Genomic DNA, 14880 nt, shown 5'->3' with positions numbered 1-14880 from the left:
ACAGATCAGCTCAATAACAACGGTAGGAGGCTGCTAGATTTTTGTGCAGCCCATGGGCTTGTAATTACCAACACGCTGTTCCGGCATCGGCGCATCCACACAAAATCATGGATGCATGCCGGGTCTAACCAAGAACATCTGCTGGACTACATAGTGACGGACCAGCGGATGCGAGCCCATGTCCTTGACACCAGGACCTACCGTGGAGCTGAATTGCCCTCTGACCATCGACTAGTCATCTGTAAGATGCGCCTGCCATTCTTCCACTCCGGTGGTGGGTGTACACCCAGGACCCCATTCCGACCTAAAGTGGCCTGGTCTCAGTTATCTGATGAAAGTTGCAAGCGAGAATTTCATCATCGCTTGCGCCTGGGATTGGCATCGTCCCCGACTCCTCCTGATGTCGAGGGTAAATGGGCGAGGTTTAGGACTGTGACTCATGCAGCTGCAATGGCTGCTTTGGGTACACGGTCCAGACCTCCCCAGAGACCCTGGCTGACAGAGGAGGTGTTCAAGATGGTTGAGAAAAAGCGACAGGCCCACTGTCATCGGCTACAGAATCCCACGTCAGAGAATGAGGAGGCTTACTGCAATTCTAGAGGAGGCTTACTACAGCCGTCGCTCGGTGGTTCGGAGAGCCGTTAGGCGCTACAAGGATGAGTGGTGGTCACGGATTGCTGAGGAGATGGAAGCTGCCTCAGTGGCCCGCGATCACAAATCTCTATTTAACTCCATCAAAAAAGTAACCTGCAGCGCCACACCTATTACCATCATCAGGGGAAAAAACGGTGATCCATTCTCCGACCCCCAGGAACAGGTTTGAAGATTTGCTGAGCATTTCTGTGAGGTCCTGGGGGAGGGGAAATCCCTCAGCCAGGAAAACATCGTGGCACAAAGTGGGGATGACCCCGCTGAGGCTGCGGTGCCTCAAATATTGGAGGAAGTCACCCCCTGTGAGTGGCTGGCTGAGGTGCCATCTGTTGAGGAACTACTGAAGGCGATCCGGAGTCTGAGACCAGGAAAGGCAGCGGGCAGAGATGATCTCCCAAGCGAAATACTGAGGGAGGGTGGCGTTTGTGCACAGACTGCCCTATATGACATCATAACAATAGTCTGGACCACTGGATGGGTTCCACAGGATTGGAAGGATGCCCTGGTGGTCCCCTTCTTTAAGAAGGAGGACCGCACAGACTGTAACAACTACAGGGGCATCTCACTCCTCAGTGTGCCGGGAAAGGTCCTGGCAAGGATTATTCAACATCGCCTTGCCAGGCACGCTGAGGAGAGGCTTGCAGAGCTCCAATGCGGTTTCAGGAAAGGGCGGTCCTGCACAGATGCCATATTTTCTGTCCGTCTGCTACAGCAGAGGTGTAGGGAATTCCAACAAGACCTACATCTCTGCTTTATTGACCTGGTCAAGGCCTATGATACCATCAGTAGGCCTGGGCTCTGGGTTGTTCTTCGTGCTTTTTGAGTCCCTGACCCCCTGCTCACGATCATTAAGGAACTTCATGATGGCGAGCGGGCCCGGGTAAAACTACGTGGCCGGGAGTCAGAGCCATTCCCTGTACACCTTGGGGTGCAACAGGGATGTCCTCTGGCTCCCACATTATTTAACATCTATTTTGACCACGTAGTTCGTGAAGCCTTCATAAGCTGTACCGGGGGAATCTCCATTTGGTACAGATATAATGGGAGGCTGATCGATGCCCGGGTGCGGTCAAGGGATGGCTCCCTATTGCTCAACTACGTTATGTATGCCGATAATTTGATAATAGCTGCTCATTCAGAGGAGGAGTTGGAGACGCTGCTGCTGAGACTGGAGCATGCCACTAAGAGATGGGGCTTTACCATCAGCCCCAACAAAACTAAGCACCTGCCTGGGTATTTTGTACCATCGGACACTCCACCCCCACAACTCCCAATCGGTGTTGGGGCAGTTGTGGAGAGAGTGGAGAGTTTCCCATACCTGGGCAGTGTGCTTATGACCGGCTCCAGTTTAACAGCAGAGGTCTCACTCCGAATCAGTCGAGCGGCAATATCTTTTCATCGGTTGCGTAACGCTGTGTGGAAGCTACCTGGTCTGTCGCTCCGCACTAAGCTTCAAGTCTTCTCGGCCACGGTCATTCCCTCCCTTCTCTACGCTTGCGAAACGTGGACCCCCCTAATGGAACATCTTCGCCGGTTAGAAACATTTAGGCTGGCCTGCCTACGATCCATCCTGCGTTTAACCTGGCTGGATTGTGTGAGGAGCTCACGAATCATTGAAAGATCTGGGCAAGGTCCCATCGGTGAGCTCCTCCGGCAGGCAAGGCTGCGTGGGCTGGGTCATGTAGCCCGCATGCCCAGCCACCACATGCCGAAACAGCTTTTGTTCGGCCGGATCGAGGGGGCTAAACGGGCGCGGAACGTGCTAGAGAAGACATGGAGTGATGTGGTACAGGAGGACGTGGAGCTGAGTGGACTGGCCGATGACTGGTGTTCAAGATCGGCCTCTGTGGAGGAGGCTCGTGAAGGACGCTACTGGGCAGTTGGAGGCAGTCGCCCTCCAACAACAACGGAGGGCGGAAGAGCGATGCTCACAACAACGAGCGGAGCACCGGGTGACTAAAGCACTACAGGTTGGCACAGTAGGGGGCACAGGTGGTGCATCAGCCAGTCATCTCAGTCAGTCAACCCATGGCACCTGGGTCTGCCCCGTAACCTCCTGCCAGCGGGCGTTCGACACTTCACGTGGCCTAAATTTGCACATGGCCTGGCACAAGCGTCGTGGTGACGTCACCACCACTTAGTGGCGAATGGCTGTTGTTGTTGTAGTGGTGAGTGTAGTGGTGAGTGTAGTGGTGAGTATAGTGATGATAGTAGTGGTGAGTGTAGTGGTGAATGTAGTGGTGAGTGTAGTGGTGAGTAGTAGTGGTGAGTGTAGTGGTGAGTGTAGTGGTGAGTAGTGGTGAGTGTAGTGGTTAGTGTAGTAGTGAGTGTAGTAGTGGTGAGTGTAGTGGTGAGTATAGTGGTGAGTGTAGTGGTGAGTGTAGTAGTAGTGGTGAGTGTAGTGGTGAGTATAGTGATGATAGTAGTGGTGAGTGTAGTGGTGAATGTAGTGGTGAGTGTAGTGTGAGTAGTAGTGGTGAGTGCAGTGGTGAGTGTAGTGGTGAGTGTAGTGGTGAGTAGTGGTGAGTGTAGTGGTTAGTGTAGTAGTGAGTGTAGTAGTGGTGAGTGTAGTGGTGAGTATAGTGGTGAGTGTAGTGGTGAGTGTAGGGGTGAGTGTAGTGGTTAGTGTAGTAGTGAGTGTAGTGGTGAGTAGCGGTGAGTGTAGTAGTAGTAGTAGTGGTGAGTAGTGGTGAGTAGTGGTGAGTGTAGTGGTGAGTAGTGGTGAGTAGTAGTGAGTGTAGGAGTGGTGAGTAGTGGTGAGTAGTGGTGTGTGTAGTGGTGAGTAGTGGTGAGTAGTGGTGAGTAGTAGTGAGTGTAGGAGTGGTGAGTAGTGGTGAGTGTAGTGGTGAGTAGTGGTGAGTGTAGTGTTGAGTAGTGGTGAGTAGTGGTGATTGTAGTGGTGAGTAGTAGTAGTGATGAGTAGTGGTGAGTAGTGGTGTGTGTAGTGGTGAGTAGTGGTGAGTAGTGGTGAGTGTAGTGGTGAGTAGTGGTGAGTGTAGTAGTGGTGAGTAGTGGTGAGTGTAGTAGCGAGTGTAGTGGTGAGTAGTGGTGAGTGTAGTGGTGAGTGTAGTGGTGAGTGTAGGGGTGGGTGTAGTGGTGAGTAGTGGTGAGTAGTATTGAGTGTAGTGGCGAGTGTAGTAGTGAGTGTAGTGGTGAGTAGTGGTGAGTGTAGTGGTGAGTAGTGGTGAGTAGTGGTGAGTGTAGGGGTGGGTGTAGTGGTGAGTAGTGGTGAGTAGCATTGAGTGTAGTGGTGAGTGTAGTAGTGAGTGTAGTGGTGAGTAGTGGTGAGTGTAGTGGTGAGTAGTGGTGAATGTAGTAGTGGTGAGTAGTGGTGAGTGTAGTGGTGAGTAGTGGTGAGTGTAGTAGTGGTGAGTGTAGTAGTGGTGAGTGTAGTAGTGGTGAGTAGTGGTGAGTAGTGGTGAGTAGTAGTGGTGAGTGTAGTGGTGAGTAGTGGTGAGTGCAGTGGTGAGTAGTGGTGAGTGTAGTGGTGAGTGTAGTGGTGAGTATAGTGGTGAGTAGTGGTGAGTGTAGTGGTGAGTAGTGGTGAGTGTAGTGGTGAGTAGTGGTGAGTAGTGGTGAGTGTAGTGGTGAGTAGTGGTGAGTAGTATTGAGTGTAGTGGTGATTGTAGTAGTGAGTAGTGGTGAGTGTAGTGGTGAGTGTAGTGGTGAGTGTAGTGGTGAGTAGTGGTGAGTAGTGGTGAGTAGTGGTGAGTAGTGGTGAGTGTAGTGGTGAGTAGTGGTGAGTGTGTGGTGAGTAGTAGTGAGTGTAGTGGTGAGTAGTGGTGAGTAGTGGTGAGTGTAGTGGTGAGTATAGTGGTGAGTGTAGTGGTGAGTATAGTGGTGAGTGTAGTGGTGAGGAGTGGTGAGTAGTGGTGAGTGTAGTAGTGGTGAGTAGTGGTGAGTGTAGTGGTGAGTAGTGGTGAGTGTAGTGGTGAGTAGTGGTGGAGTGTAGTGGTGAGTAGTGGTGAGTGTAGTAGTGGTGAGTAGTGGTGAGTAGTGGTGAGTGTAGTAGTGAGTGTAATGGTGAGTGTAGTGGTGAGTTGTGGTGAGTAGTGGCGAGTAGTAGTGGTTAGTGTAGTAGTGGTGAGTAGTAGTGGTGAGTGTAGTGGTGAGTAGTGGTGAGTGTAGTGGTGAGTGTAGTGGTTAGTGTAGTAGTGGTGAGTGTAGTAGTGAGTGTAGTGGTGAGTGTAGTGGTGAGTAGTGGTGAGTGTAGTGGTGAGTAGTGGTGAGTAGTGGTGATTAGTAGTGAGTGTAGTGGTGAGTAGTGGTGAGTAGTGGTGAGTGTAGTGGTTAGTGTAGTGAGTAGTGGTGAGTGTAGTATAAGTGTAGTGGTGAGTGTAGTGGTGAGTAGTGGTGAGTAGTGGTGAGTGTAGTGGTGAGTAGTGGTGAGTAGTAGTGAGTGTAGTGGTGAGTAGTGGTGAGTGTAGTAGTGGTGAGTAGTAGTGGTGAGTAGTGGTGAGTGTAGTAGTGGTGAGTAGTGGTGAGTAGTAGTGGTGAGTGTAGTGGTGAGTAGTGGTGAGTGCAGTGGTGAGTAGTGGTGAGTGTAGTGGTGAGTGTAGTGGTGAGTATAGTGGTGAGTAGTGGTGAGTAGTGGTGAGTGTAGTGGTGAGTAGTGGTGAGTGTAGTGGTGAGTAGTGGTGAGTGTAGTGGTGAGTAGTGGTGATAGTATTGAGTGTAGTGGTGATTGTAGTAGTGAGTGTAGTGGTGAGTAGTGGTGAGTGTAGTGGTGAGTGTAGTGGTGAGTGTAGTGGTGAGTAGTGGTGAGTAGTGGTGAGTGTAGTGGTGAGTAGTAGTGAGTGTAGTGGTGAGTAGTGGTGAGTAGTGGTGAGTGTAGTGGTGAGTATAGTGGTGAGTGTAGTGGTGAGTAGTGGTGAGTGTAGTGGTGAGGAGTGGTGGAGTAGTGGTGAGTGTTAGTGGTGAGTAGGGTGAGTGAGGTGGTGAGTAGTGGTGAGTGTAGTGGTGAGTAGTGGTGAGTGTAGTAGTGGCGAGTAGTGGTGAGTAGTGGTGAGTGTAGTAGTGGTGAGTATGTGAGTAGTAGTGGTGAGTGTAGGTGAGTAGTGGTGAGTGTAGTGGTGAGTAGTGGTGAGTGTAGTAGTGGTGAGTAGTAGTGGTGAGTGTAGTGGTGAGTGTAGTGGTGAGTAGTGGTGAGAGTAGTAGTGAGTAGTGGTGAGTGTAGTGGTGAGTAGTGGAGAGTGTAGTATGGTGAGTAGTGGTGAGTGTAGTAGTGGTGAGTGTAGTGGTGAGTAGTGGTGAGTAGTGGTGAGTGTAGTGGTTAGTGTAGTAGTGAGTAGTGGTGAGTAGTGGTGAGTAGTGGTGAGTGTAGTAGTGAGTATAGTGGTGAGTATAGTGGTGAGTAGTAGTGGTGAGTAGTGGTGAGTAGTAGTGGTTAGTGTTGTAGTGGTGAGTAGTGGTGAGTGTAGTGGTGATAGTGGTGAGTAGTGGTAGTTTAGTAGTGAGTGTAATGGTGAGTGTAGTGGTGAGTTGTGTGAGTAGTGGTGAGTAGTAGTGGTGAGTAGTATGGCGAGTAGTAGTGGTTAGTGTAGTAGTGGTGAGTAGTAGTGGTGAGTGTATGGTGAGTAGAGGAGTTAGTGGTGAATAGTGGTGAGTGTAGTGGTTAGTGTAGTAGTGATTAGTGGTGAGAGTAGTAGTGAGTGTAGTGGTGAGTGTAGTGGTGAGTAGTGGTGAGTGTAGTGGTATATATATGTATAGTAGTGAGTTAGTGGTGAGAGTGGTGAGTAGTGGTGAGTGTAGTGTTACTATATATGTATTTCTATTTATTTATAGTAGTGTAGTGTGAGTTAGTGGTGAGTAGTGGTGAGTAGTGGTGAGTGTAGTGGTGAGTAGTGGTGAGTAGTAGTGAGTGTAGTGGTGAGTAGTGGTGAGTGTAGTAGTGGTGAGTAGTAGTGGTGAGTAGTGGTGAGTGTAGTACGGTGAGTAGTGGTGAGTGTAGTAGTGGTGAGTAGTGTGAGGATGTAGTGGTGAGAGTAGTGGTGAGTAGTGGTGAGTAGTGGTGAGTAGTAGTGGTGAGTGTAGTGGTGAGTGTAGTAGTGAGTGTAGTGGTGAGTAGTGGTTAGTGTAGTAGTGAGTAGTGGTGAGTGTAGTAGTGAGTGTAGTGGTGAGTGTAGTGGTTAGTGTAGTGGTGAGTAGTAGTGGTGAGTAGTGGTGAGTAGTGGTGAGTGTAGTGGTTGAGTGTAGTGGTGAGTAGTGGTGAGTAGTATGTGGTGAGTGTAGGGGTGGGTGTAGTGGTGAGTAGTGGTGAGTAGTATTGAGTGTAGTGGCTAGTGTAGTAGTGAGTGTAGTGGTGAGTAGTGGTGAGTGTAGTGGTGAGTAGTGGTGAGTAGTGGTGAATAGTAGGGGTGGGTGTAGTGGTGAGTAGTGGTGAGTAGATTGAGTGTAGTGGTGAGTGTAGTAGTGAGTGTAGTGGTGAGTAGTGGTGAGTGTAGTGGTGAGTAGTGGTGAATGTAGTAGTGGTGAGTAGTGGTGAGTGTAGTGGTGAGTGTAGTGGTGAGTGTAGTGGTGAGATAGTGGTGAGTGTAGTGGTGAGTAGTGGTGAGTAGTGAGTGAGTGTAGTGGTGAGTAGTGGTGAGTGTAGTGGTGAGTAGTAGTGAGTGTAGTGGTGAGTAGTGGTGAGTGTAGTGGTGAGTATAGTGGTGAGTGTAGTGGTGAGTATAGTGGTGAGTGTAGTGGTGAGGAGTGGTGAGTAGTGGTGAGTGTAGTAGTGGTGAGTAGTGGTGAGTGTAGTGGTGAGTAGTGGTGAGTGTAGTGGTGAGTAGTGGTGAGTGTAGTAGTGGTGAGTAGTGGTGAGTAGTGGTGAGTAGTGGTGAGTGTAGTAGTGAGTGTAATGGTGAGTGTAGTGGTGAGTTGTGGTGAGTAGTGGTGAGTAGTAGTGGTGAGTGTAGTGGCGAGTAGTAGTGGTTAGTGTAGTAGTGGTGAGTAGTAGTGGTGAGTGTAGTGGTGAGTAGTGGTGAGTGTAGTGGTGAGTGTAGTGGTTAGTGTAGTAGTGGTGAGTGTAGTAGTGAGTGTAGTGGTGAGTGTAGTGGTGAGTAGTGGTGAGTGTAGTGGTGAGTAGTGGTGAGTAGTAGTGAGTGTAGTGGTGAGTAGTGGTGAGTAGTGGTGAGTGTAGTGGTTAGTGTAGTAGTGAGTAGTGGTGAGTGTAGTAGTAAGTGTAGTGGTGAGTGTAGTGGTGAGTAGTGGTGAGTAGTGGTGAGTGTAGTGGTGAGTAGTGGTGAGTAGTAGTGAGTGTAGTGGTGAGTAGTGGTGAGTGTAGTAGTGGTGAGTAGTAGTGGTGAGTAGTGGTGAGTGTAGTAGTGGTGAGTAGTGGTGAGTAGTGGTGAGTAGTAGTGGTGAGTGTAGTGGTGAGTAGTGGTGAGTGCAGTGGTGAGTAGTGGTGAGTGTAGTGGTGAGTGTAGTGGTGAGTATAGTGGTGAGTAGTGGTGAGTAGTGGTGAGTGTAGTGGTGAGTAGTGGTGAGTGTAGTGGTGAGTAGTGGTGAGTAGTGGATGAGTGTAGTGGTGAGTAGTGGTGAGTAGTTATTGAGTGTAGTGGTGATTGTAGTAGTGAGTGTAGTGGTGAGTAGTGGTGAGTGTAGTGGTGAGTGTAGTGGTGAGTGTAGTGGTGAGTAGTGGTGAGTAGTGGTGAGTGTAGTGGTGAGTAGTAGTGAGTGTAGTGGTGAGTAGTGGTGAGTAGTGGTGAGTGTAGTGGTGAGTATAGTGGTGAGTGTAGTGGTGAGTAGTGGTGAGTGTAGTGGTGAGGATGTGGTGAGTAGTGGTGAGTGTAGTAGTGGTGAGTAGTGGTGAGTGTAGTGGTGAGTAGTGGTCGAGTGTAGTGGTGAGTAGTGGTGAGTGTAGTAGTGGCGAGTAGTGGTGAGTGTAGTAGTGGTGAGTAGTGGTGAGTAGTAGTGGTGAGTGTAGTGGTGAGTGTAGTGGTGAGTAGTGGTGAGTATAGTAGTGAGTAGTGGTGAGTGTAGTGGTGAGTAGTGGTGAGTGTAGTAGTGGTGAGTAGTGGTGAGTGTAGTAGTGGTGAGTGTAGTGGTGAGTAGTGGTGAGTAGTGGTGAGTGTAGTGGTTAGTGTAGTAGTGAGTAGTGGTGAGTAGTGGTGAGTAGTGGTGAGTGTAGTAGTGAGTATAGTGGTGAGTATAGTGGTGAGTAGTAGTGGTGAGTAGTGGTGAGTAGTAGTGGTTAGTGTAGTAGTGGTGAGTAGTGGTGAGTGTAGTGGTGAGTAGTGGTGAGTAGTGGTGAGTGTAGTAGTGAGTGTAATGGTGAGTGTAGTGGTGAGTTGTGATGAGTAGTGGTGAGTAGTAGTGGTGAGTGTAGTGGCGAGTAGTAGTGGTTAGTGTAGTAGTGGTGAGTAGTAGTGGTGAGTGTAGTGGTGAGTAGTGGTGAGTGTAGTGGTGAGTAGTGGTGAGTGTAGTGGTTAGTGTAGTAGTGAGTAGTGGTGAGTGTAGTAGTGAGTGTAGTGGTGAGTGTAGTGGTGAGTAGTGGTGAGTGTAGTGGTGAGTAGTGGTGAGTAGTAGTGAGTGTAGTGGTGAGTAGTGGTGAGTAGTGGTGAGTGTAGTGGTTAGTGTAGTAGTGAGTAGTGGTGAGTGTAGTAGTAAGTGTAGTGGTGAGTGTAGTGGTGAGTAGTGGTGAGTAGTGGTGAGTGTAGTGGTGAGTAGTGGTGAGTAGTAGTGAGTGTAGTGGTGAGCAGTGGTGAGTGTAGTAGTGGTGAGTAGTGGTGAGTGTAGTACTGGTGAGTAGTGGTGAGTGTAGTAGTGGTGAGTAGTGGTGAGTGTAGTGGTGAGAGTAGTGGTGAGTAGTGGTGAGTAGTGGTGAGTAGTAGTGGTGAGTAGTAGTGGTGAGTGTAGTGGTGAGTGTAGTAGTGAGTGTAGTGGTGAGTAGTGGTTAGTGTAGTAGTGAGTAGTGGTGAGTGTAGTAGTGAGTGTAGTGGTGAGTGTAGTGGTTAGTGTAGTGGTGAGTAGTAGTGGTGAGTAGTGGTGAGTAGTGGTGAGTAGTAGTGGTGAGTAGTAGTGGTGAGTAGTGGTGAGTAGTAGTGTTGAGTAGTAGTGGTGAGTGTAGTGGTGAGTGTAGTGGTGAGTAGTGGTGAGTGTAGTGGTGAGTAGTGGTGAGTGTAGTGGTGAGTAGTGGTGAGTGTAGTGGTGAGTAGTAGTGGTGAGTAGTAGTGGTGAGTAGTGGTGATTAGTGGTGAGTGTAGTGGTGAGTGTAGTGGTGAGTAGTGGTGAGGGTAGTGGTGAGTGTAGTGGTGAGTAGTAGTGGTGGGTAGTAGTGGTGAGTAGTAGTGGTGAGTAGTGGTGGGTAGTAGTGGTGAGTAGTAGTGGTGAGTAGTGGTGGGTAGTAGTGGTGAGTAGTAGTGGTGAGTAGTGGTGAGTAGTAGTGGTGAGTAGTGGTGAGTAGTAGTGTTGAGTAGTAGTGGTGAGTGTAGTGTTGAGTGTAGTGGTGAGTAGTGGTGAGTAGTGGTGAGTAGTGGTGAGTGTAGTGGTGAGTAGTGGTGAGTAGTGGTGAGTAGTGGTGAGTAGTGGTGAGTGTTACCGTGCTACACCGCTCCACGCCGCCGCTACAGCTGAGTGTGCCGAGTGCCTGGAGGACGATGAGGCCGGCGATCACCGCGTTGGTCGTGGCGATCGCTGGGATGATGTTGCCGGCCATGGCTACACACACAACAACGTCAACAACAACAACGTCAACAACAACAACAACAACGTCAACAACAACAAACTCAATACCATCATCAACAACGTCAACAACAACAAAATCATTACCATCAACAACCTCGACACCATCAACAACAACATTGACACCATTAATAACAACATCAACAACAACATCACTAACCTTGACAACATCAATATCATTACCATCACCAACAACGAAACCATTAACAACACCAACAACATCAACAACATCACCACCACCACCACCACCGTCACCACCACCACCACCGTCACCACCACCGTCACCACCACCGTCACCGTCACCACCACCACCACCACCACCGTCACCACCGTCACCACCACCGTCACCACCACCGTCACCACCACCACCGTCACCACCACCACCACCACCGTCACCACCACTGTCACCACCACCGTCACCACCACCACCATCACCACCACCACCACCACCGTCACCACCACCATCACCACCACTACCACCACCACCGCCACCACCACCGTCACCACCACCACCACTACCGTCACCACCACCACCACTACCGTCACCACCACCGTCACCACCACCGTCACCACCACCGTCACCACCACCACCACCACCGTCACCACCACCACCGTTACCACCACCGTCACCACCACTACCACCGTCACCACCACCACCACCACCGTCACCACCACCACCACCACCGTCACCACCACCACCACCATCACCACCACTACCACCACCACCACCGTCACCACCACCACCACCACCACCGTCACCACCACCACTACCGTCACCACTACCACTACCACCACCACCGCCACCACCACCGTCACCACCACCACCGTCACCACCACCACCATCACCACCACCACCACTACCGTCACCACCACCACTACCACCACCACCACCGTCACCACCACCGTCACCACCACCACTACCACCACCACCGCCACCACCACCGTCACCACCACCACCAACGTCACCACCACCACCACCACCACCGTCATCACCACCACAGTCACCACCACCACCACCGTGACCACCACCACCGTCACCACCACCACCGTCACCACCACCACCACTACCGTCACCACTACCGTCACCACCACCGTCACCACCACCACCACCGTCACCACGACAGTCACCACCACCACCACCACCACCGTCACCACCGTCACCACCACCGTCACCACCGTCACCACGACAGTCACCACCACCACCACCACCACCGTCACCACCGTCACCACCACCGTCACCACCGTCACCACGACAGTCACCACCACCACCACCACCACCGTCACCACCGTCACCACCGTCACCACCACCGTCACCACCGTCACCACCACAGTCACCACCACCACCACCGTCACCACTGTCACCACCGTCACCACCACCACCACCACCGTCACCACCGTCACCACCGTCACCACCACAGTCACCACCACCACCACCACAGTCACCACCACCACCGTCACCACCGTCACCACCGTCACCACCACCACCGTCACCAGGTGCCTCACCCTTGACGTTGAAGCTGCTCGTTGGAGTCAGACCGAACACGGCCATGCGCAGGTTCGCAGCTGCAGTCACAAAGTCCATGGAGGCCGCATCGTCCTACAGCACACGTGGGGTGAGTAGTGGTGAGTAGTGGTGAGTAGTGGTGAGTAGTGGTGAGTAGTGGTGAGTAGTGGTGAGTGTAGGGGTGAGTAGTGGTGAGTAGTGGTGAGTGTAGGGGTGGTGAGTGTAGTAGTGGTGAGTGTAGTAGTGGTGAGTGTAGTGGTGAGTGTAGTAGTAGTGAGTGTAGTAGTGGTGAGTGTACTAGTGGTGAGTGTAGTAGTGAGTGTACTAGTGGTGAGTGTACTAGTAGTGAGTGTACTAGTGGTGAGTGTACCAGTGGTGAGTGTACCCGTGGTGAGTGTACCCGTGGTGAGTGTAGTAGTGAGTGTACTAGTGGTGAGTGTAGTGGTGAGTGTACTAGTGGTGAGTGTACTAGTGGTGAGTGTACCAGTGGTGAGTGTACCCGTGGTGAGTGTACCCGTGGTGAGCTCACCTTGTCCCAGACCAGCTGACTCCCCTTGTCTACCAGCTGCTTGTGGAGTCGCTGCACACTGCTAGCGAACAGCTGAGCTAGCGCCGGGGGTCCCAGCAACAGCTGCTCTTTGAGGAGGCCGCTATCGCTCACAGCACCAGGAAGGTTCTCGCCGTCACCTCCAACAACAACATCGTCAACAACAACATCGTCAACAACAACCATCAACAACAACATCGTCAACAACAACATCGTCAACAACAACATCGTCAACAACATCGTCAACAACAACATCGTCAACAACAACGTCAACAACATCGTCAACAACAACATCAACAACATCGTCAACAACAACATCGTCAACAACATCGTCAACAACAACATCGTCAACAACATCGTCAACAACATCGTCAACAACAACCATCAACAACATCGTCAACAACAACATCGTCAACAACAACATCGTCAACAACATCGTCAACAACAACATCGTCAACAACAACATCGTCAACAACAACATCGTCACCAACAACATCGTGAACAACATCGTCAACAACAACATCGTCAACAACAACATCGTCAACAACAACCATCAACAACATCGTCAACAACAACATCGTCAACAACAACATCGTCAACAACATCGTCAACAACAACATCGTCAACAACATCGTCAACAACATCGTCAACAACATCGTCAACAACAACATCGTCAACAACAACATCGTCACCAACATCGTCAACAACAACATCGTCAACAACAACATCGTCAACAACAACCATCAACAACATCGTCAACAACAACATCGTCAACAACAACATCGTCAACAACATCGTCAACAACAACATCGTCAACAACAACATCGTCAACAACAACATCGTCAACAACAACATCGTCAACAACAACATCGTCAACAACAACATCGTCAACAACAACAACGTCAACAACAACATCGTCAACAACAACATCGTCAACAACAACATCGTCAACAACAACATCGTCAACAACATCGTCAACAACATCGTCAACAACAACCATCAACAACATCGTCAACAACAACATCGTCAACAACATCGTCAACAACAACATCGTCAACAACAACATCGTCAACAACAACATCGTCAACAACAACATCGTCAACAACAACAACGTCAACAACAACATCGTCAACAACAACATCGTCAACAACAACCATCAACAACAACATCGTCAACAACAACATCGTCAACAACAACATCGTCAACAACATCGTCAATAGCACCGCTACTAGCGTAGTCAACGTCGCCATCGCCACCATCGTCAGCATCAGCAGCGTGGGTTGGTGAGTGGGTGAGTAGGTGAGCGAGTGGGTGAGTAGGTGAGCGAGTGGGTGAGTGGGTGAGTAGGTGAGTAGGTGAGTGAGTGGGTGAGTGGGTGAGTAGGTGAGCGAGTGGGTGAGTAGGTGAGTGGGTGAGTAGGTGAGTGAGTGGGTGAGTGGGTGAGCGAGTGAGTGAGTGGGTGAGTAGGTGAGCGAGTGGGTGAGTAGGTGAGTGAGTGAGTGAGTGGGTGAGTAGGTGAGCGAGTGGGTGAGTAGGTGAGCGAGTGGGTGAGTAGGTGAGTAGGTGAGCGAGTAGGTGAGTGGGAGAGTAGGTGAGTAGGTGAGTGAGTGGGTGAGTAGGTGAGTGAGTGGGTGAGTGAGTGGGTGAGTAGGTGAGCGAGTAGGTGAGTGGGTGAGTAGGTGAGCGAGTGGGTGAGTAGGTGAGTAGGTGAGTGCGTGGGTGAGTAGGTGAGCGAGTAGGTGAGTGGGAGAGTAGGTGAGTAGGTGAGTGAGTGGGTGAGTGAGTGGGTGAGTAGGTGAGCGAGTGGGTGAGTGGGTGAGTAGGTGAGTGAGTGGCTGAGTAGGTGAGCGAGTGGGTGAGCGAGTAGGTGAGTGAGTGGGTGAGCGAGTGGATGAGTAGGTGAGTAGGTGAGTGGGTGAGTAGGTGAGTGAGTGGGTGAGTAGGTGAGCGAGTAGGTGAGTGGGCGAGTAGGTGAGTAGGTGAGTGAGTGGGTGAGTGAGTGGGTGAGTAGGTGAGCGAGTAGGTGAGTGGGTGAGTAGGTGAGTGAGTGGGTGAGTAGGTGAGTGGGTGAGTAGGTGAGTGAGTGGGCGGGTGTGGTGAGCGAGTGTGGTGAGCGTGGTGGTGAGCGTGGTGGTGAGCGTGCTGGTGAGCGTGGTGGTGAGCGTGGTGGTGAGCGTGCTGGTGAGCGTGGTGGTGAGCGCTCCTCACCGGAGGCGCAGGTCTTGTCCCAGTCTAATGGGACGGGTGCTCGCCGATTGCGCCACAGCTTGTCCATAGCCAGCAGGTAGCTCACGTCGTCACGGAACAGCTGGGGGGGGTGAGCGTGGTGGTGGTGAGCGTGGTGGTGGTGAGCGTGGTGGTGAGCATGGTGGTGAGCGTGGTGGTGGTGAGTGTGGTGGTGGTGAGCGTGGTGGTGAGTGTGGTGGTGGTGAGTGTGGTGGTGGTGAGCGTGGTGGTGAGTGTGGTGGTGGTGAGCGTGGTGGTGAGTGTGGTGGTGGTGAGTGTGGTGGTG

The 14880-nt window shown here is 51.1% G+C and overlaps 1 protein-coding gene across 1 annotated transcript in view; it reads right to left on the bottom strand.

Annotated features, from left to right (window-relative positions):
* Positions 1-9904: 9904 nt before the first annotated feature.
* The window catches only part of LOC142906722 (SUMO-activating enzyme subunit 2-like), a gene marked incomplete at its 3' end in the record, with an annotated part of 48044 nt that continues 43068 nt past the window's right edge, over positions 9905-14880 (bottom strand). The window contains exons 9-12 of the mRNA XM_076055102.1: positions 14577-14676; positions 12351-12508; positions 11821-11914; positions 9905-10293 (exon numbers count right to left, since the gene is read on the bottom strand). Of these exons, the coding sequence (XP_075911217.1) occupies positions 9905-10293; positions 11821-11914; positions 12351-12508; positions 14577-14676 (741 nt within the window). The remainder of the gene's footprint in view (positions 10294-11820; positions 11915-12350; positions 12509-14576; positions 14677-14880) is intronic.

The sequence above is a fragment of the Petromyzon marinus genome, chromosome 69, assembly GCF_048934315.1.
Source record: "Petromyzon marinus isolate PM22_M1 ecotype Great Lakes invasive population chromosome 69, UKy_Petmar_22M1.pri1.0, whole genome shotgun sequence".
Classification (NCBI taxonomy): Eukaryota; Metazoa; Chordata; class Hyperoartia; order Petromyzontiformes; family Petromyzontidae; genus Petromyzon; species Petromyzon marinus.
The sequence above is the reverse complement of the archived record's forward strand: the minus strand, read 5'-3'. Positions and strand labels throughout refer to the sequence as shown.